The sequence below is a fragment of the Gekko japonicus genome, unplaced genomic scaffold (genome assembly GCF_001447785.1).
Source record: "Gekko japonicus isolate JY-2015 unplaced genomic scaffold, Gekko_japonicus_V1.1 scaffold1700, whole genome shotgun sequence".
Classification (NCBI taxonomy): domain Eukaryota; kingdom Metazoa; phylum Chordata; class Lepidosauria; order Squamata; family Gekkonidae; genus Gekko; species Gekko japonicus.
Window position 1 is genome coordinate 252,281 of NW_015175411.1, and position 22,952 is coordinate 275,232.

Genomic DNA, 22,952 nt, shown 5'->3' on the forward strand with positions numbered 1-22,952 from the left:
GGTCACCATAAGTCAGCTGCGATTTGGTGACACTTTACGCACAACCAACTTTATTTCATACATATCTCCAAATAAGAGTAAGCCGGCAACTTTAGGGCTGGCTGAACCAAGAGAGGAGAGATCTTTTTCCGGGCCAGTTCCCTTCAAGATGCAATTGGGGTGGGGGTGCATCCTTGACTGCTGTCTGCGAAACATTCTCCCCGCGTGCAGAATGTTCATGCATCAGAGGAAATTGTCCCAGTGAGCTTTCTGCTGGATGCACCGTTGTTTCTGTTTGCAGGGAGTTTTAAAGTGTACAAACCACCAGCCGCCCTGCAGCGGTATTGCCTGTAAAATTGATTTGCTGCATGGATCTGCTGGCTGTTTAGCCTGGCCCTCGGAGTGCTGAGCTTATCGCAAAAGGGTTTCTTCTGCCAGCACTGCTATTAAACAGGAAAGCGGTCCTCTGCAAGATGGGAATTTTCCCTAATCGTGTTTTTCAGAACCTCATTGTCGCTCCCTTAATTACTAAGAAATGTGTAAAATGTATACCCTCTTCTAAACCATTGACTGTCCTGTCCAAGTCTGCTGATACTATCCATACCAATTTGATTTCTTGGGAAGAAACATCTGCTGATGACTCAACAATGCAAATTGATCCCAAAACTTCTTGTATGCAAACTGGTAGCAAAGATTTTCTGGCTTCTTTGGATTTAGATAACTCCAACAATGTCTTGACTTTGACTCCCCTAGTGAAAGATGTGGAAGACGGCATGCTTTTGTCCTTTGGAACTCTTGCAACTGATGACCAACAAGTTGTTATAGATAGACTAAATTCTATGAGTCATAAACTTCAAGGGGTTAAGGACTCCACTCTATCCCTGGATACCAACGTTAAGGATATACCCCACCTAGCACCTTTGGCAGGCCCCACTGAGGTGGCCACTGTGACACTTATGCCCAACTATCCCACCCAAGTAGTGCGTGAAAATCTCATCATGATGCAAAGGGGAACCGAGTCGGTGGTTTCTGAAGGCTTCCCTATGGTGTCGACTGGAATTACGTCGGAAGCCCTGGCCGAATCATCTACTCCGGACCGCTTGAAACTTCTCCATTTGACATGATTTTTCTCCAGGAAACATGGTCCCCAATTAATGTATCTATTAATAGGTTTTCTTCCTTCTCACTCCTTGCCACGAGGCCAAATCGGAAGGGTTGTTTTATGGGTGGGCTCTGTGGCCTCTTTAAGAATGCTACTAAACTATCTGTCATTCAGCTAGAGGCGTGCCCCCCTTTCGCCCAAGTTTTTCTTATTTTGTTTAAAGACTTCCAGTTGATCACTGCCAATGTCTATATGCCCCCTTGTCAAGATAATAACATTCTCAGAGCCCATTGGAATCGACTGAATGACTTCCTTACTAATCACTCTATTAAATATCCTGAGGCTTTCTTTCTATTGGTGGGGGATTTTAATGCTAGAATAGGTAATGACAATGATCAAATTGGCTCTATGCTTCATTGGGACGATGATGAGCATACTCCCTTCCCTTTTTTTAGGCCTAGGCAGTCTAGGGATGCAATAATTAACCAGGCTGGCTACCACCTGGTACATTTATGTTCTCACAATAATTTTTTAATACTCAATGGTTCTCCTCAATACAATGCTCCTGGTAATTACACTTTTGTTTCCCCTAGGGGAAATAGTGTTGTTGATTATGCGATCCTATCTGCTGAATGGTGTGAGTGTATTGTAGATTTCACAATACGATTTAGGACTGAAAGTGATCATCTTCCTGTTTTGTTGTCCTTTCGATCAAATTATGAGATAGACAAGCAATGTATATCTAGCCCAGTGGAATCCAATTTGTCCCAACATAAGAAAATAAGCTGTTTCCCTTCCTCTTTGGAACAGATCTCCCTTTGGATGTCTGGTCACCAAGGTCTGGAGCTAAAGCGCAGCTTAATTGAAGCGGAATCATGGGAGAAGGCACTTTTGGCTTATAATTCTATAGTTGACAGCATCTCTTCCTTTGCCAAACCAATGGGTCCCAATAGCCAAACCAGCTTCCCAAACGCCTGGTTTGACAGAGAATGTCTGCTTTTTAAAAGCAGACTTAGACAATCCTTCCGCCAAATCCAGCAGGGACCCTTTGCCTATTCCCCTAACCAGTTCTTTAAGCTAAAAAAAGAATATGGTCAATTGCTAGCACAAAAAAAAACATGTTTTCTGTTTGGAAAAATGGGCTAGATTCTTTGAAGCGGCCCGAGCTAACGATACTCGAGCCTTTTGGCTTCTGGCTGGTAAATTTAATTCTCCAACTGGAGCTGTTCCTGCTTGTACTATTCCCTCGGTCAGATGGTTTTCCTATTACAATGAATTGTTCAATGAGTCCTCTGAGTCGGATATGAACAATCTTGGATTGATACCTTCTGACATTCCGAACTGACCTCCAGTTTTGCAAGAGGAAATTGCGGAACTAATTGGCTCTCTTAAATCTAATAAGGCCCCAGGTCTAGATGGGCTCCCTGTTCTTTTTCACAAAGAGGACTGGGGAAGACAGAGGAGACGTAGAGGGCCGAATAAACCCTCTGGCCAGATTTTTGTCCAAATAGTCCCTCAGCGCAGCCAGCTCCGGTTCTGCCATTGGGTAAAGGCGGCCTGAGGGTAACGGAGCGTCGGGGATGAGGTTGATGGCACAGTCGTAGGGCCGATGCGGGGGTAGCTGGTCTGCCTCCTTTTCGTCAAAGACGTCTGCATAGTCCTGATAGGTGGCAGGTAAAGCGGGAGCCGCAGCGCCCAGCAGCAAAGCAGCTGGTGATGGTTCTGGCGATGGTGCTGAAGACGGGGTGTCTACCATCGTTTCCACGGAAGGCGTGGGTGCAGGACTGGTGCCGAACTGGAGCTCCTGATGTACCCAGTCTACCTGAGGGTTGTTGTGGCGCAGCCAGGAGAGACCCAGGATGACTGGAAACCTCGGCATCCTCACCAAGTCGAAAGTTATTTGTTCCTGGTGCTGCTGTATCCACAAGGTGAGTGGCTGGGTTTCTTGGACGACGGGTCCGGAGCGGAGCAGGCGTCCATCAATGGCTTCTACAAGCGCTGGGGTTGCCTTCTCTTGAAGGGGAACGCCGTGTTCTTTGGCAAAAAGAATGTCCATGAAACAACAGGCGGCCCCTGAGTCCAACATGGCGTGGATGAAGAGCCAGCGGTTGTCTGGGAGTTGCAACCGCACTGGCACCAGGAAGGGAGTCTGTGGTGAGTATGGAGTACTGGAGGACCCCAGAATAGGCCCCAAACCGGGGGGTCCGGTCAGGCTTGGGGCTGCTCTTTTACCGGTGGAGCCGGTTGTGGTGAGCGCTTCTGCTTGGCAGGGCAGCTGGAGGCAAAATGCCCGGCTTCTCCACAATACAGACACAGCTGTTGAGTGCGCCGTCTCAGCTTCTCCTCAGAAGTAAGGCGGGGCCGAGCGGTGCCAAGTTGCATGGGCTCTGTGCCTGCAGGAGGTGGAGAGGAGCCGGGGGAGGAAGGCCGGTGGAAGGTCTGAAGGGTTCTGCTGGGGAAGGCGAGAGCCTTTTTTCTGTTTTGGCGGCGGCTCTGTAACCTCCCATCAATGCGGAGACAGAGATGGATGAGGGCTTGTAAAGTGTCAGGGCGTTCACTGCGTGCAAGTTCATCTAGAATTTCGTCAGACAGCCCTTCAGTATACTGGTCAATAAACGCTGCCTCATTCCATGTCAGGTCTTGAGCCAGCAGCTGGAACTCATTGGTGTACTGAGCGACAGAGGTTTTATGCTGAGTAAGAGCCCTTATTTTGCGGTTAGCTGTTTCAGCTTTCACAGGATTGGCATAAGCAGCGGCAAAATGAGCCTTGAAAGCCTGGAAGTCAGATAGTAAGGGAGAATTCCCCACCAGCAAGGGCGTGGCCCATTTGGCAGCTTGCCCTTTAAGGAGGCTTAAAATGAAACAAACTTTAGCCTTCTCAGAAACAAAGTCCCGAGCCCTGAGCTCAATATACAGATTACATTGGGCAAGGAATGCCTGGAACTCATCAACATTCCCACCGAAACGATCAGGAGGATTTATTGGGCAACGTGGGGGAGGTGTACCAGCATTTGCTACAGCAACAGCATTTGTAGCAGCCTGTTGTTGCAAAGCAATCACAGCTTGAGTTAAGTGCTGTACCTGTGCTAGCATTTCCTCCATGGGGTCCACACCTCCGGTTGCTCCGTCTTCCATGGTGGGGATGTGTGAGCGTTGTGGGTGCTGGCAATCTGTCACGGCAGGACCAGGGGGCGTGACACAAGCAAGCAAAAGTCCAGGAACAGTCCGAGGTCAAGCCGGGCAAACCAGGTAGCAAGGTTCAAGCAGGTTTAAATCACAGTCCAAAAGCAGGGTCAGACATACCAAAGTTTCAAGTCCATAAATCACAACAATACCAGAGGAGTCAGAGATGAACGCAGGGTCAACAAAGCCAAAGGTCAAAAGCCGAGGATCAAGCCGAGAAGAATTCCACAAGGTCTGGAGCAGAGATGCAAGGATTCAGGTCCTGAACAAACGACGTTGCCAGCACAAATGACTGCTGGCAACAGACTTGCATATATACAGTGCTAGCTAATCAACTCATTAGCTAGCCAGGAGTGAGGACAGGATCCTGTCAGTAATCAGGGCTAAGAGATCTTCTGGCACGCATGCGTGCATTCTGCCTTCGCTCTCTCAGCTGTTGTCTTCTTACATTCCTGAGCCTGGTTACAGGTGGAGGCGAGTCTGATAATGAATTACTGGGCTGCAGCAGAGACTGATCCCTTGCAGGTGTTCCCTGGGAGGCTCTATCCTCCTCACCACTTAGATAGCTTTCAGCTACAGGATCCAGTCTTTGCCTTTCTGCTGCAGTACTGTCCTCAGGAGCCTGTTCAGGGTCCTCAGGAGCCTGTTCAGGGGCATCAGCAAAGGCAGGCATGACATCAGCAGAGGCAGGCATGACATTAGGATTGTCTTGTATTTTGGAATATCGGGATTATTGGTTGATGTTGTTCTTGTACTACCCCTTAAACGTTTCCTTGCCTGGTTTACTTATGTTATGCCAATAAAGGTTTCTGTTTTGTGTTCTGTGATTCTTGCGCATGGCCCCTCTGTAGTGCTTTTTCAGTTGCTTTTAGATCAGCACCCTCATCCCACCTAAATGTGGTGCAGGATTCCAAATTGTGGGATTGGGGGGCATCATCCAGCTCTTCTCTGGGAGGGACTCTCCTTTGAAATGGAAATCGTCAGCTAAGTTTTGCAGGTGGCTCTTGCTGATAAGAAATTTACGAAATGCTTTCTTTGGCGAGTTGTGTTTATGGCTCACTGCCGGGCTCTCTGAGTTGTAGCTCTCATGAGCTTCAAATCCTGGAAAGCAGAATGAAGAACATCCGGCTGCCCTCCTTGCCTTTGATAGCCTTTGGACCGCCCTAGTTACAAATGCGCTTCTTCCTTTTTGTATGCTTGTATCTATATATACTTGCCCCATTAAGTTGCCATTTCATGCATCAGCTGAAGTTGGTTCCAGTCCATGAAAGCTTCTGGTGCAAGACATTATGGTCTTTAAGGTGCCATGGGGCAGTGTGGGTTTTTCAGTCTCAGAAGCCTACAAATACATGACAGCGATCTGTTAAAACAAAATGGACCAACAAATGAGATATTACTTGTTCTGCAAGTCAGAGTTATTATTTTTTTAATCAGGGCAGTCAGGCCTCCTTTAAGCAGCTATGCACAGAGAACAAGCGGGGAGGGGAGCACACTAATAACCAGAGAAATGCCACTGCCAGCAAATCCAATTAGGTGCAATTACGTTTTGATGAATAATTCTTAACATGTTTTGAATATCCTTGTCAGGGGAAACAGTTCAACAATAGATACAGTGGTGCATCATTTTCTAACACTCATTTTGTCAAACAGCCGGGGTCTCTCTCACTGATTGAACCTGTTGCAGTTCACCGCCCAAAATAAGTATGGGGGCTTTCAACAGTTCCCCAGTTGAATTTCTCCCCAGATTTTGGGGTTCCAGACAACCCCATGGAAACATCCAGCTAAAGTACTTCCTTTAGCTAGCTAGTCCAGTAGAAGACCTGAAATGGATTAGCATGCAGTCAGGGTCTTGGGAGACCCATGGCTAGGATTCAGGAATGGATCTACTGGAGCAACTTCATCACTTCTGTCTTCCTGTGAGCCTATGAAGCTGCTATACCCAGAGTCCGACCAGTGGTCCATCTTGCTCAGTCTTGCCCATGGAAACTAAAGTCCAGTGGCACCTTAAAGGTTAACATTTATTTCAACATGAACTTCCACAAATCACAGCTCACTTCTTCAGATAAGTGGAAATTGAACCAGGAATCCTTTTAAAGGGGAAGATTCCAGGGGAGGGGAAGTGTTAAGACAGAGAGTGAATTTTGTCACAGATCTTTCAAGTGTAAATTTTCTGAGTGGGATAAAAGGAGGTTAAAACAAGGTTAGGTGTGGATCCTGTCACAAAACTGTGTGAAGTCTCTGTGTGTCTGAAACAGTGCTAGCAGTTACAAATAATGGATGATGAGAGAAGTCAAAGGCTTGAACACATAACCAAGTTGATAAGTTTAAGTGAAAATTAACTGATATTGGTACAAGGTTATAGTCCAGTAAAACATGCTAAGAACAGTCAATCAAAATGTCTGTAAAGAGGATCCTGTAGAGCTATTAGAGATAGTTGTGAGTAAGGAAATCCAAGTCTCTCTTTAAACCAGGATAGCATGTAGTGTTTAATTTCTTGATGAGTTCTCATTCATCACTTTCACATTCTGTGTTCCCTTTGAAGTTTTTAAAAATAAAATAGTGACTTTCAGTTCTGTAATAGAATGTCCAGGGAGATTAAAGTGTTTCTCCCACTGAGTTCTGGCACTGCTACAACTACTAAAACTGCCAGCTGCTGTCCAAGGTCTTGGCCAGAGAGAGACTTCTTTCCCAAGCCCTTCTACCTAAGGTCCTCTAACTGAGGTCCCTTCTGCATGCAAAGCAGGTGCTCTTCCAATTAGCTGCGGCTCCTCTCCTTAAGCTTGTATCAAGTCAGACTGCAGTATTATCCTGTCTGGCAGAGTCTCTCTGGGGTCTCAGGCAGAGAAGAGTCTTTCCAAACATCTGTTCCCCAAGATCTTTTAACTGGTGATGCCAGAGACGGAGCTGGCATCCCGCTGCATGAAAAGCACGTCCTCTAAGACCCTCCCCTCTGAAAGCATTCTTGATTTGCTGCTGATTCTGAAGGTCAAAAGATGTCCACAAAGCACCCGTTCCAGTCCCCCTCTAGAGCAATCGGCTTCATTTTGGTTGAAAGGTACTTTGCAATTACTGCTCTCACGTTAACAGCTGGCCCTCTGCTGATTCCAGTCCTACAAGTAGTGCTTGCAAGGTCTTTAAAACAATCACTACATCTCCAGATATAAGAGGACGTAAAAGGCTGAAAAGGTTTTGGTCCTCAAATGAAGAGGCTCCTCCAGAGACTTGAGTGCAAGGATGGTTAATAGACCGTTTTGTGTATGCCATTTGGGAATGATCAAACAGGAAGGCCAAACAGATGCTGGATTCTTGTAGAGATGCAGACCAGGTCTTTTGGGGATGATTGGTTTGTCTACTTGGTCTAAAAGCTACAGACAAATGAACCCGTTTTGAATTATTTATTGTTTTTCAAAGTTAAGGCTGCCTCTTTTTAAAAACCTCACATCATTAATCCTGCTTCTTCTCAGGTACAGAGCATTAAAATCCTGCCCTCTTATCCCTAGAAATCATACCCAGCAATCTTTCTAGTTTCCAAGATTTCTTCTGGCTCTGCCTTGTGTGACCTTGGGTCAGTCACCATTTCTTTCAGAGCTGTTCTCTCAAGGGCAGTTCTCAAAAGAGCGCTCTCAGCCCCACATACCTCACACGGTGTCTCTTGTGGGGAGGGGAAGATTGTAAGCTGCCCTGAGACTCCTTTGGGTAGTAAAAGGCAGGGTATAAATCCAATCTCCTCTTCTCTTTTTTCATAAGGCAAGCTATAAATTGTGTAAAATTAATAAAACTGGGGTTTAAATGAAGTGAAACAAAATAATGTGTTCATAACCTGTTTAGAGTAACAATTTTTTTCCTAACATACTTTGAACCCAAAATAATAAGCTTTAAGATAATGCTGAACAGGCTGTTTTAGAATCAGTTAATGCATGCATACATGAGCATACATGAAGCTGCCTTATATTGAAGCAGACCATCAGTCCATCGAGATCAGTGTTGTCTACTCAGGCTGGCAGCAGCTCTCCGGGGTCTCAGACAGAGGTATTTCACATCACCTACTACCAGGCCCTTTTAACTGAAGATGCTTGGGGTTGTACCTGGGACCTTCTGCATGCCAAGCAGATGCTCTGCCACTGAGCCAAAGCCCCTCCCTGGTGCAGCAGGCAGATGTGAGCATTCAACAAGAACTAAAAATTGGAGGGGGCTCTCAGGGAGTATGGAGAAATTGGGGGGTCACAAGCATGTCCCTACCTGTAAAACTGGTACAGCCCTTTTTCTGTCAATGGGAGATTGTATTGGTTTGACATTACACAACGCTTCTGGGGCATTGGGGGAGATGTGATATGTTTAAATCAACAAATACATTTCCCCTATTGATTTGTTTTAATTGTTTGCTCCTTCCAGCCCTCTTTCTACAGGGGCCTGGCAGGGTCCCAGGTCACCCTGAGCAGCCTGGTGAACCAGAGCCGGGTCATGTTGGAGGAGCATGCGCGCCACCTACTGAACGAGCCGGAGAGAGCCACGATGGGCTACTACCTGGATGAGTACAAGGAGAGCAACATCTCTGTGGACGCCCTCGTCATGGCCCTCTTTGAGCTGCTCAACACTCATGCCAAGGTAAGGCAGAGAGGCCCAGCAGAGGAACGGGAAGCGCAGGATTACCCAGTTAGAAGTTAGGCCTTGGGCGAGGACCTGTACTCATTGAAACTTATAGAAGAGAACATAAGAGCAGCCCTGCTGGATCTGATCAGTGGTCCGTCTGGTCCACCCTCCTGTTTCACACAGTGGCCAACCAGATGCCACTGGGAGGTCTACAAGCTGGGCGCAAAGGCCAAGGCTCTCCCTGGTGGTTGTCTCCCAGCACTGACATTCAGAGGTTTACTACCTCTGAATGTAGTTGGGGAGGAACCAACCCTATCCTCATATTCCACTCCACAAAGTTTGAAGCCTACGAAGCCTTTCTCCAACTTAAGTGGCCCTCCCACTGGAGGAAGAACCACTTAAGTTGGAGGACAACTTCTTAGGCAGGTGGAAGGTTCCTTGGGGGATGTTTGGACCCAGCCCAGTGTTTCCATTTAATCATCACTTCTAATAGCCATTTGTCAAATATCCCTCTGAACGAGGGGCCATCACAGTGTCCTGTGGCACCTAATTCCACAGTTAAATGACTCACTGAGTGAAGGAGCACTAATTCTCATCAGTGCTGAACTTACTGCCCATCACCTTCCATTGGGCTTGTCACTGGCACACAGATTCAAGAACATGGAGAGTATCCAAGGATCTTCCAGTCAGAGATGCATACGAACATTCTCCCCATCCATCTTGATCCCTGAGTTTTTGGCAGTCTGAATTACCTGTTCTTGTTTCCTCAGTGAAACTGATGGCACACACATTTTATATTTCTGACGGGCATGGGCCCATTAATAAAACCCTGCACAGAAGCAGTCTTGATGTGATCGTACGTGTGATTGTGCCAAGATTCTTTTTGTGCAGTGTTTTACCAGTGTGTAGCAGTGTTCCCTCTAAGCTGAGTTAGTGTGAGCTAGCTCACAGTTTTTTAGCCTCTGGCTCACACATTTTTGTCTTGGCTCAGGAAAGATGGCTCCAGAGCAAACTAATTTATGCAGGAGCCAAATCGCTTGCTCACAACTTTAATGCCAGTAGCTCACAAAGTAGAATTTTTGCTCACAAGACTCCAGAGCTTAGAGGGAACATTGGTGTGTAGTAGGAACATATTTGCTGATGAGTAAAATACTGCATAAAATGAATCTTGGTGCAATCATTTGTCGAGGTAGTCCTTTTGCAGCACTTTATCGATGTGCAAGTGCATGTCAGTAACGTGGAGCATTATCAGGCTACAAATAAACAGAAGGAACCAGAAGCTGGGGCAAACTGCACATTTCAGTTCAAGCATTCATTTTTGTCCCAGTTGAACTAGATTTAAGAAGGGAGTGCACTGCAACACAGATTGAAATTGCAGAACGATAATGGAGCAGAACATAGAAAACCTGTTCATCCCTGTATTAAGCCTTTCTTTCCTTCCTTCCCTCCTGCCCAGTTCTCACTCCTGTCAGAGGTCAGGGGCGTCATCTCTCCTCAGGACCTTGACCGCTTTGACAACCTGGTCCTGAAGAGGGAGATTGAATTCATGAAGGCCCGGCAGCCCTCAGGGACAGGGACCGGCACAGACTCCTACTCCATCATGTCTTACAGCGACACCGTCTCTTCTACCGGGAGTCACTTCACCTCCACCACCGTCAGTTCAGCTCGGGTAAGTGAGCTTGCTTCTCTGTGAGTGCTCTGGTGTATCTCATGGTCCCCTTAAATCCCTCGCAGTTAAACCCTTCTGTGTTGTAGAACAAATTTAGAGTCCAGTGGCATCTTTAAGACCAACAAATGTTTATACAAGGTGCACACGAAAGCTCATGCCTTGAATAAACCTTTGTTCGTCTTAAAGGTGCCACTGGACTCTAACTTGGTTCTACGACTTCAGACCAACATGGCTGACCACCTGGATCTAACTTCTGAGTTGTTTCCACAGACCCACAGTGCACACACTCGACACAGGAAGAGCCAGCGGCTGACACAGAATTGTTCCTGTGGGCCAAACTAGACATTTGATGGAGATCAGGGACGGGGGGGGGGGGGGGGGGGGGGATGTCTGCCCTCAACGTATAAGAGATGCTTCCAGCATTTTCCCCATTTGAACTTTTCTCCAGATTTGTGGATTCTGAATGAGAAGGGATGGAGGAGGAATCTAAAGGCAGGATGCTGATCCCTAAATAGGAGTCTTGGGATACCTTAAAGATGAGCCAAGTTTTATTTTCACGTAAACTTTTGTGGGTTGAGTTCATTTTATCAGATGCATGGAGTAAATGCACCATGGGGCAACCACACACTGGGAAGGCCATGCTGGGGAGGGGTGCAGCCAGAGGATCCCCCACCATCGAACTGCCACAGCATCACTGCGGCCAGCCTCCCCTCTGTCCCTGGATCTGCAGTGGGTGGTGGCAGTTTCAGGCCAGCAGCAGGGGTAATCCACTGTAGGGCAGTGGGGGCCCCCCTCTGACCATCCTACTGGTGGTTCTCGCTAGCCCCTGTCCTGAAGCTGCCCCACCTTGGCACCCAGTGACCGGGATGGGCTAGGAAGCAAAAACAGCCACGGGAGGATCCCTTCCCCCAACAGAGGAGGGAAGGGAAGAAGAGCAGGGTCCCATGCGGCTGGGACCCCGAGCTTGAGACAATGGCTGCTCAAGCCCACCCACCAGCTTGCAGCAGTGGCGGTGGCTCACACTCGCCTGCCTGCTCACAACCACAGTTCCCACCCATCTCACAGGAGGGCAATGGCTACCCTTATTTGGGTTCGGGGTGGCTCCTACAAGAGAAGAGAAGGCATCAGTGAGTCTGGTTCCGATCCTGGACTTTCCCCCAGGACTCCAGAATCACTAAGATCGCCCCAAGGGAATGCCAACTTGGCAGAATCATTAATAGCCAGAATTACAAGCAGAAGTGGGCGAGTTCAGGGGGAGTTTTGTGAATGGTGCCATCCGAACAGTTACCACCTTTGAAGCAAAAGGGCTTAGCAGGGTGTCACCCTGCTTAGGGTTGCCTGGTCAGTGTCACTGCAGCAGGGTTGAAAACTGCATATGTTTGATGGGGGACCATTTGGCTTGAAGAAACAGAAAATGGTGTGAAAATAGATGCTGATAAGTTTGAACCTTATGAGCAAAAGGCAACATCAGCAAGAAGGTGTTTGAGGCTAACAAGCTGCAAGCTGGCAACATCCAGGAGCATCCGTTTGAGCTTTTGACCTGGAATCCAAGCATTGGGACTCCTCCATTTGTCCTGTTGTTCCTCTTCAAATCCCACTGGCAGCCCAGTTTGCACGCACGTGTGAATGTCTGGAGAGCAGGTTTTTGTGATCAAGAAAGGGTGTAAAACTCCCAGAATTTCCCTTCAGTGAGCCCTTAGGTTTTAATTCACCTGGTTTTAGGAGGATAATGTCTGCCTTCATTTCCCAAATTGTGCAACCTGCCTGGTAACCTAGAAGTAACAAAGCTTTTTCATCAGGTTCAGCTTCTACCACTAGTTATGGCTGAACAAAGTTCGTGTCTGGTGGCTTTCAGAGCAACAAAGTTTTATTCAAGGTATAAGCTTCTGTGTGCACCCACACTTCTTCAGATACATTGAAATGGAAGTTACCGGTCCATACATATATGAACATACATGGACTGGTAACTTCCATTTCAATGTGTCTAAAGTGTGTGTGCACACGAAAGCTTACACCTTGAATAAAGCTTTGTTGGTCTGAAACTTTGTTCCGCTGCTTCAGCCCAACACGGCCGCCCACCTGGATCTGTCATCATTAGTCATGGTGGTTGCTTTCATTGTTGGCTGCTCTTTTTAGGTCATTGTTTTGCTTTTTCAGACAGCTGGTTTTTAGTTTAGGGAGGTTTAGGGAGGTTATGCGTTTTGATTGCTTTTTTATGTAAGCTGCCTTGAGGCGGTGGTCGTTTTAAACCGAAAGCAGGGTGTTAATCCACTAAGTAAATTTTTAAAGCCCTCACTCTACCGTGGCGTTTGCGTGGCCACCTCGGGGCCAGTCACTCTTTCTCTGAGCCTGATGTACCTCGCAGGTTTGTCCTGAGGATAAATCTGGATGTCACTGTGAGCTCCCTGCAGGAATGGCAGGATAGAAATGTGACGGACGGACAGGCCACGTCAGTGTTTATTTACTGGGAAAACATTGTGGTGCAGGGCTTCAGAGTGTCGGTCTAGGACGGAGAAGTTCAAATCCCCTCTCGGCCATGAAGTTCACTTTGTGAGTTTAGGCTCCAGTCGCTTGATTGATGTAGTGTTTATTCAAAACATCTCCTTTCCACCTTTCCCGCCTTATAGAACAAAGTCTTGCGCTTGGTCTTAGTCTATCCTACCTCACAGGGATGTTGTGAGGATGAAATGAGGAGAGGATAGCTTTGAGGAAAGGGAAGTCTTTGAGAAAAGGTAGGCTAAAAAGGAATTACGATAGGTGACAGGATTGGCCAAGCGTGTTCCCCCTTCCAGATATAGATTCCGTTCTCCACTGTTTCTGCTGTCCCTTCTGGGGGGTGGGGGTGGAGATGGGCCGTCCGTCCTCCATGTCCTCCTCCCACCTTCCCTTCCCGCAAGCCCGGGGCAACCCTCTAATGTCTCATTTTGCACGCTGTCTAATTAAGTTACCATAATTGCCTCTAAATGTGCAGCCTTGCAGCCCCTACATTAATTTGCTGGCCATAAAACAGCTTTCATCATAGCTGCACTAGTGGCCTTGGAAATCTGATGTCTTTTCATCAGATGGCTTGCTGAAAGCTGTGGCTGGGAGGCACACACGACATTGGGGGGGGGGGGGAGATGCCCAAAGTGTGGTCACTCCTTGGGGCCGGCCTCTCTGTTTCAGGGGTTGTTTCTGTTGGCAGAGTTTAAATATGCAAAGGATGTGGAGCACCGACTGTTCAGAGAAAAATAAGTGGGGTTATTAAAGAAGAACAAAACTGTTATAAAACATGGAAGAGAGAGAGCGAGCCTTAACTGTCTAACCTAACTGCTGTGAGAGGAACAGCAGCAAGGAGGAAGCTCTGCAGGAGCAGAAAGTCTCCAGAAGAGCCAATCAGGAGGCAGCAAGGACACAATTTGAAAAAGTGGGAAGTCCCTAGTCCTTCAGCTGTCCCCCTGTAGGATGATCTTCAGATCTTCTTCATAAGGCTGCACTACAGATCTCGCATATTCCAACAGTTTCCACCCAGGGGTTCTGCTCTGAGTGGAACACAGCATGGCCCCTCTTTCTTTGGGAACTTCCAGACAACACCATGTTCTTTCCAAGCACTGGCTTGTGAGGGTCCTGCGCAGTGTTCCCTCTAAGCTGAGTCAGTGTGAGCTAGCTCACAGTTTTTTAGCCCCCGGCTCGCACATTTTTGTCTTAGCTCAGGAAGGATGGCTCCGGAGCAAACTAATTGATGCAGCAGCCAAATCGCTTGCTCACAACTTTAATGCCGGTAGCTCACAGAGTAGAATTTTTGCTCACACGACAGCTTAGAGGGAGCATCGGTCCTAAGTAAGGTTGCCAGCTTTGGGCTAGGAAACACCTGGAGAGTCTGGGGGGGTGGAGCCTAAGTAGGGTGCCATTGTTCTGCCCCCCTCTTTAAAGGGCCACTTTTCCAGGAGGTCTCCTGGAATGACGACTGATCTCTGGAGATAGATAAAAAAAATTGATTTTATAATATTTATTGATAAGAATTACAACAGTACAAGAAATGTATCAACAAAGACAGTGTGTACAAAGTCAACACAACAACATTGTTGTGATGCAGCATGATATCCTAACCTCATATAAGAACAATAATCTGATTCCAATTTCTAGGAGTGTCAAAATAATTTGATTACCTTGTAAAAGACAGAGCATATACTCTGACTGTAAAGTGTATTGTGGACTTCAGTGTTGTAGAAGAAAGAAGCTCAGACTTGGGACTATAGCTTTAGAAGTGAATCCAGGCTGAGTCATTAGAGTTAGAGGGGAGGAGGTCCCGATCTGCCATGTATTGCAAAAGAGGGAACCAGGTCTCTGGAGATAGGTGAAGATGGGTCGCCATGTTTGTCTGTCTGTAGCAGGAGCAAAAAACCAGAGTCCAGCGTAGCCACCTTAAAAGGTAAAGGTTCCCTTGCTCGAAAGCCAGTCGAATCCGACTCTAGGGTTGCGGTGCTCATCTCCGTTTCAAAGCCGAAGAGCCAGCGCTGTCCGAAGACGTTTCCGTGGTCATGTGGCCGGCATGACTAAACACCAAGGCGCACGGAACGCTGTTACCTTCCCACCAAAGTGGTACCTATTTATCTACTTGCAATTTCTTGCTTTTGAACTGCTAGGTTGGCAGGAGCTGGAACTAGAGACGGGAGCTCACTCCGTCATGCGGCACCCGGGTCTCGAACTGCTGAACTACTGACCTTCCACAGCCTGCAGTTCAGCGTCTTCACCACTTGAGCCACCGCAGCTCCTGTAGCCACCTTAGAGGCTACCAAGATATGTGGCAGGGGAGGAGCTTTCGTGAGTCGCTGCTCACTTCATCAGATACCTCCTGATCTCTGGAGGAAGTTCTTTGGAGGGAGGACATGACGCCCTGCTGCGGTCCCCTCCACTCAGAGTGGTGCTGGGCAACAAGAGTGGCTGCTGGGAGGCCTCTTCCGCCACGGTGGCAGGCCTGACAACTGCGTTTGGAGCAGTGCCCATCTGGTCCTCCCCCTTTTCTCCTCAAAAACAACCTTGCGAGGTAGGTAAGAATGATCGTCCCTGGCCCAAGGCCACTCGCTGAGCTTCAAGGCAAATCTCCCCAGGCCTGGGCTGAAGCTCTGACCACTGGACCACTCTGGCTCTGTGCAGAATGCCGTTTGGACCTTAGAAGGACAGCTTGGAGGCGGGAGCCGCTGAAGTCCTTGGAGAAACCAGTCTAAGGGTTCCAGGATGATGGCACAACTTTACAGTCCTCAAGGATGCCGACCGCTTTACAAGCTTCAAGGTTGCGTGGGGGGGTGGGGGGTGGAGATCAAAACAGCCCTGCTTCTTTTCCTTTTAAAATCTGCAGAAATCAGCCAGGGAAACTTAACATAGCCTGGGTCACCTGCTGACGTCCACCATTCTTACCAGCACAGGAGTAACGGCCGGTAAGAAGCAGTTGGCAGTCCTAGAAATAATTCAGCCCTTGTTTTCCCAACAAATGAAACCCACCAAGTCCGGGCCTGTTCATGGGTCTTGCAGACTTCTGATTGGGGAGGAGGTGTTTTAATCACTGCCTCTGGCCTTGGTTTCCTCGGCTTCTAACCGACTTTCCTCTTCTCCCAGGAGCGCCTCTTGTGGCTGATAGACCTCATGGAGGTAAGCATCGGGGTCATCCGTTCTACCGTGGGTGGCTGTGAGTGCGAAGGAGGAGGGCAGCAGAATGTTATTTATTTGTTTGTTTTATATCCCGCCCTCCCCACCGGAGCAGGCTCAGGGCAGCTTACATAATTTAAAAAACCCAACAGATAAAAACAGAACCATTATACAGTGCAGGGGGTCTCGTGGCTCTATTGGAGACTTTTGCCTACTGTCCCACAGCCCATCCCCCCCCAGTAACATTTATGATCTTTCCTTTAATTGCATGCGATGTCAGTGGTTTCCAGTTCATTGTCTGACCTTTGCTCGTGACAGGTAATCGTTTTCACATTAGCATATACGTTCAGTGCAGGGATGACCCGTTTGCATGAGGAGGTGGCCCAACGAGGCTGTAAAGGTAAAGGTTCCCTTGCTCGAAAGCCAGTTGAATCCGACTCTAGGGTTGCGGTGCTCATCTCCGTTTCAAAGCCGAAGAGCCAGCGCTGTCCGAAGACATTTCCGTGGTCATGTGGCCGGCATGACTAAACACCAAGGTGCACGGAACGCTGTTTCCTTCCCACCGAAGTGGTACCTATTTATCTACTTGCAATTTCTTGCTTTTGAACTGCTAGGTTGGCAGGAGCTGGAACTAGAGATGGGAGCTCACCCCGTCATGCGGCACCCGGGTCTCGAACTGCTGAACTACTGACTTTCCACAGCCTGCAGTTCAGCATCTTAACCACTTGAGCCACCGCAGCTGTACACAGTCACTATCTAACATCCCTTATGATTCCTCCTGGGTCTCGGGGTCCTTTAACTGGAGATGTCTGGAACTGAGCTGGAGACCTTCAACATGCAAAGGCGGGTGCACGGCTGACCCAGTCAAGTGGCCTGGTACCATTGGCTCATCTAGCTCCCTTAAAGAGCAATCCTAGGCAAGTCTATTCAGAATCCTTCTGAGGTCTATTCGACAGGGCTGACTCCCAGGAAAGCATACTTAGGAATGCACCAGAACAAAGTTTGAGTCCAGCAGCACCTTTAAGACCAGCAAAGTTTTATTCAAAGTATAAGCTTTCACACTTCTTCAGATACAACTGATTGCACTGTTATTGTGGACTCTGGTAACAGCTCTACGGGGTCTTGGGCAGACCTCTCCCAATGGCTGCTGGATGAGATTCTTTTACTGGGCTGAACCAGGACTGTTCTGCACACAGAGTAAATGCTCCACCCCTGTGCCACAGCCTCTCCCACCCAGATAGCATCCCTAAGGGGGACCACCCTATGCACAGTTCCCACAAGTGTACACACGTGAGACTCTCTCCATGCAATCAGGACTCCCCCCCCCAAAAAAAAAATCAGGTTCCCAGTCATGAGGATAACACAGGTAGGCTGAGGGGAGTGCATACCATTACAATCCCTTCCCCACCCCCGCCACACATTCATTGCACTCACGTTGAATGTGTGAAAACAGCCACAGAGGCCTGCAAATGGTGTTGTTCTCAGGTCGCAATGCACTGTGCACTTTCAGGGACCAAACTCCCCCAATCACAACAGCCCATTCTCATTCTGTTGGGTTTTTTTGATATATTACCATCATGTTTTTGTTTTGTCCATTTTTTTTATTGTCGCCATTTCGTTTCTTCCTTGTGCACCATTCTTCGTCACTGATGCAAAACCAAAGGTGACAGATTTTATTAGTGTGGGGGTGGGATGACTAAGGTTCCTGCCTGTAGGAAGAAACCATGGCGTGATCCAACATTGGCGTCTTTTATGTTCTTATGGCAAAAATGGGAACTTCTGGATCAAAACCCTGTGGCAGTAACATTTGGTAAGAAGCCCTACTATTCCTTTGCATACATCAATTGGCTGGGGGAGAGTCTGGCCCTACCTGGAATTGTTATGAAGATGGGGTGGGGGTGCAGATGCCACCCTTGCCCACTTTCGTCCTGCTGGCTGCTGATTCTGCGGGAGGAGGGGGTGCCATTCTTCCTCTCCGTCTGCAAGCCCCCCCCCCCCAGATCAAACCCAGTGCCAGCCTATTGTAGTGGTGAGAGTGTTGGTTTAGGAACTAGCTGACCTTGGTGCCACGGACGCTCACTGGGTGACCTTGGGCCAGTCACTCTCAGGGCCCGGACCTGGATGGCCCAGGCTAGTCTGATCTTGTCAAATCTCAGGAGCTAGGCAGGGTCAGCCTTGGATAGTATTTGGAAGGACGACCGCCAAGGAATACCAGGGGTGTGATGCAGAGGCAGTAATGGCAAACCACCTCTGAAACCTCTCTTGCCTTAAAGACAAGTCTAGCTTGCCCCAAGGGTTGCCAGGTCCCAGGGGTCATTTCGTAGAAAAAGAGGTGCAGGATCTCATTAGCATAATGCATTAGCATAACTTAGTTGCATATGCCACACCCCCTGACATCACCGGAAGTGTGTCAGAAGGCAACACCCACCGCTCAGGCTCCACTGGACTGTTTTGGATTGCTAGCTATTGGGGGGGGGACATGAAGATCTGTCCTGGCAGAGGAGGGAGAGCTTGTACCTGAATAAAACTTGGTCTTAAAGGTGCCACTGGACTGTTTTGGGCCAGGGGGCCGGGGGGGCTCTTCAGCTTACCTGGCTGCTTCTTGCTCTGACTGAGGGCTACTGGGAGCAGGGGGTGGGGCTTGTTGCATGTGCCCGCCCCCTGGGCTCATTACTGCCGGAGCTCCGTTCCTGTGCGCTCCTGCAGGAAATGACCCCTGCCAGGTCCCCACTTTATTCCAGCAGGGGGATTGGGGGTGCGTTCTGGGGTGGATGGAGATGTTGTGCGGGTGACACTCTGGTGTTTGGGTGAAACTCTATGATTTTTTTTCACCCTCAAATCATAGAGTGTGCCCAAAGACCAGGGCATCCCCTGCATGACATCCCCAATGTGATGATGTCACTTCTGGGTGATGTCATAGTATTGGGGACATCACACGGCAATATCCCTGTTTAGGGGTGGGTTCCTCCCACTGGTCAGCTGGTCCACGGTAGGGAGAAGCCCCTGAAATCGAGGGATTCCCCCACCCAGAACTGGGGGCTAGCAAGCCTACTCGCCACCTAGAGGTGTATAATGCTAAAAGAGCTAGGACTTCTGGCTGCCAGACAATCTTAGGATCTCCTGGCTATTCTACACTCACTGCCATCTAATAATAGTGATAATAACAACCACAACAATAATCATAATAACAGTCACTCTTAGTGCAACCTACCCCACAGCGGCTTAGGGAGAAAGGCGGGGTAGAACTGAATTCAATAAATCACCCTTTCTGTCTTTTGAGGTAATTCTTTGAAGACACAGGCTTTGGGAAGATGCAAGCACTAATTAGACAGGGAGTGAACAAAGGATGGTTGCTTTTAAATTAGGCTGCAGTTGTCCTGCCAATGGGAGCCACCGAGCCAGTGAGCTGAGAGTGCAGGATACCAACTTTTCATATTAATTAACTGATTGACTAGACTCTGGATCGCTTGACGGCAGTCATCTGTGGCAAGTCCAAGGCAGAGAAAACAAAGTCCGCCTTCTTGCAATGTATGCATAATGCAAGAGCTGATGATGGCCACTAACTCTGACAGCTTAATAAGCAGACGTGGAACTACCATGTTCAGAAAGAGTATACCTTAGAATGCTGGCTGCTGGGAATAAACAACACGGGGAAAGCGATAACCAGTTTGTGAGTTACTAGGAGCAAACGGGTGGCTGATCTGATCCAGCCGGGTCGTTAGGTTCTCAAAGAAATTGGCAACAGTGGAGTTTCTGTCTTTCAACCTTGCATTCCTGAGCGAAATCCTTTTTCTGCAGAGAACTGGAAATGATTTCCACGGCACGTTTCTTTGCTATGTGGGCTCTTCTAGAGCTATCAATCCCCATTTCTCCCCAGCTGGTATTTCGCTGGTTGTGTGGTTTACTCGAGCAGATCAATAAGTTGAGAAGATGACCCCAGCCTATGCATCTCCACGCCTGGCCAACTGCAGACCAGATGGCCCGGCCTGGTTCTCCCTCCCCTGCTAATGATTTTCCAGATCGCAGGCAGGTCGTATGAGCGGGAGGTTAATTGTGTAGTGCGTTAATTGAAAGCAGCTTTGCCTGATCATGGAACTGCGTTTGTTTCTAATTTGCTAAAAATGTTGCCAGCCTGGAAGGAGACACTGCAAGAATTTGTCCCCTCCCCAAAAGGGGATGCAATTACAAAGCTTGCAAGTTGTAAAATTAAAAAACAACAACACAACCACAATTGTATCCTAGCCAGTAGATGTCACCCTCCTCTCCCAGAGGGGAAGCAACATGCTGAACTGCAAACAGGCTCAGTGCACCAAAGTGCTGCCAAAGACGAGGCTGAAGCTGATTCCTTATTCCCAGTTCCTTTGTTGTTGTTCAGTCGCACAGTCGAGTCCGACTCTTCGCGACCCCATGGACCAGATCACGCCAGGCCTTCCGGTCTTCTGCCATCCTCTGAAGTTGGCTCAACGTCATGTTCGTTGCATCTATGACACTGTCTAACCATCTCATCCTTTGCCGTCCTCGTCTTCTTTGACCTTCAATCTTTCCCAGCATCAGGGTCTTCTCCAGTGAGTGCTCCCTTCTCATTGGGTGGCCAAAGTATTTGAGCTTCAGTTTCATTATCTGGCCTTCCAGGGAACAGTCAGGGTTGATTTATTTTAGGGTTGACTAATTTGATCTTCTTGCAGTCCAAGGGACTCTCAAGAGTCCCAGTTCCTTATTCATTCCCTATTCATGAATTCAACCAAAAGCACTGAGGAGACTTTGAAAGCTCTGAACCCCAAAATAAGGTCTGGACCACCATGCATCATCATCCCCCCCCCAGGTTCACAGGGCTCTCCCCTTCAAGAGGATATATCCTGTTTCCTGGTCCAAAGCATGGTTCTAGTGCCAGCTGCTCCAAAGTGGGGTGCCCCGGGACAATCACACAGGCAGACACTTGGGCCATGATGCACCACAAAACAATATTTGGACCACCCCAAATGACACATCCCCACACTCTGGAGACTATCCCCTGCAAGATGACATGGAGTACCACAGTCCAAATACTGGTTCTAGAGCCACTGACTTCGATTTGGGTTGCCTCCAAGAAGCCTGCATTTCAAAGGTGATTTGAATAAGGGACTGGTTTGACTGCTGGCCCTCTGCATCCCCCAGAATAAGGTTTAAACGGCCACATATCATACACCCCCATGTTTAGCGGACACTCCCCTTCGAGGAGACATACGCTGTTTCCTGGTCCAAAGTGTGGTTCTTGTGCCAGCTGCTTCAAAGTGCAGTGCCCCCAGGATAATCACACAGGCAGGCACTGGGGGCCAGGCTGCACCTACAAAACACTCCTTGGACCACCCCAAATGACACATCAAAACGCTCTGGAGACTGTCCCCTGCAAGAGGACATACAGCAGCACCTGGTCCAAACTCCGGTTCTGGCACCACAAGCTTCTATTTCGAGTGCCTCCCAGAGGCCTGTATTTCAAAGAAAATTTGAATGAGGAAGTGCCCTCTGCACCCAAAGTAAGGTTTGGACTGCGACATATCATACACACATACACATACATAGCAATAGCTAGCACAGCATTTCTCAAACTGGGATCTGGAGACTCCAGAAGGGTAAACCCGGGGGTCCGTGAGTCCTTTGTGGGGACAGAGGATGAGCCCTTCTCGTGCCATGTGGCCACCATGCAAATGAAGCCCACTCGGTGTTCTAGGAATGGGGGAAGGGACTGTTTGCCACATGGGAAGCTGATTCATTACGGGGAACCAGCAGCTTAGCCCTCGGACTCCCAACTGGTTGCCTTACACCCAGGAGGTGCATTTGTCATAAAACAGAATTGCTTTTCCAGCGCAAAAGAGACAGGGAAGTGCCACTCTGTGTCCACAGATCACAACAGTCAGCTACCATTTTTCAGTTGGGTGCCAGGTTTGACGTGACACCAGCGTTCTCTGGGAGTTTTCCCCAGCCTCTCTTCCCCCTGCTGCAGCCGGCCACTGGCTGGAAGGAGGCTTACCAACTCTAGGCTGGGGAAATCCCTGGGAATGTGGGGGTGGAGCCTGGGAAAGGAGGAGCCCGCCCCCTCCCACCTGAACCTCCCAAAGCCCTGCAGTCCTCTTCAGGGGCCTTGCCTTGGGTGCCCCTGCCAGCTGAGGATAGATGGGAGGCAACCCGGGCAAGGGCCTTCTCGGTGGTGGCCAGGGCTGCCAATTCCAGTTGGGAAAGTTCCCAGAGATTTGGGGGTGGACCCTGGGGGGATAGTGGGGGTCTGGGGAATGGAGGGAGATCAGCAGGGTCTAGCACCAGAGAATCCACCCTCCGAAGCAGCCGTTTTCTCCAGGAGAACTGATCTCTGGACAGAGTTGTAATTAGGGTTGCCAGCTCTGGGTGAGGAACTCCCTCGAGATTTATTTATTTATCTATTTATCTTTGAATTTATATCCCGCCCTACCCCGAAGGCTCAGGGCGGCTAACAAGAGGCACAAAGTCCCAAGATTAAAAAAAATAAAAACAACATAGCATAAAATAATAAAATACAACAACAAAATATCAGTGCTTCATTTGTCACAAGATGAGGTAGATCTTAATCCCAACGGTAACATTCCAATAGTCTGTCATCCCTCCTCCTGCCAGGGTCACCTCGCACCCCAAAGGAACCAAGTAGTGGTGGTCAGGGGTCATTTCATAGAAAAAGAGGTGCAGGAGCTCATTATCATATGCCACACCCCTTGACATCACCAGAAGTATGTCAGAAGGTAACACCCACCGCTCAGGCTCCACTGGACTGTTTTGGATTGCTAGCTATTGGGGGGG

The 22,952-nt window shown here is 48.5% G+C and overlaps 1 protein-coding gene across 1 annotated transcript in view; it reads left to right on the top strand.

The window, feature by feature from the left end:
- The window catches only part of LOC107122625 (whirlin-like), a 217,852-nt gene that overhangs the window by 175,258 nt on the left and 19,642 nt on the right, over nucleotides 1-22,952 (top strand). Inside the window, exons 7-8 of the mRNA XM_015425741.1 lie at nucleotides 8,657-8,869; nucleotides 10,311-10,523. Coding sequence (XP_015281227.1) covers nucleotides 8,657-8,869; nucleotides 10,311-10,523 — 426 coding nt within the window. The remainder of the gene's footprint in view (nucleotides 1-8,656; nucleotides 8,870-10,310; nucleotides 10,524-22,952) is intronic.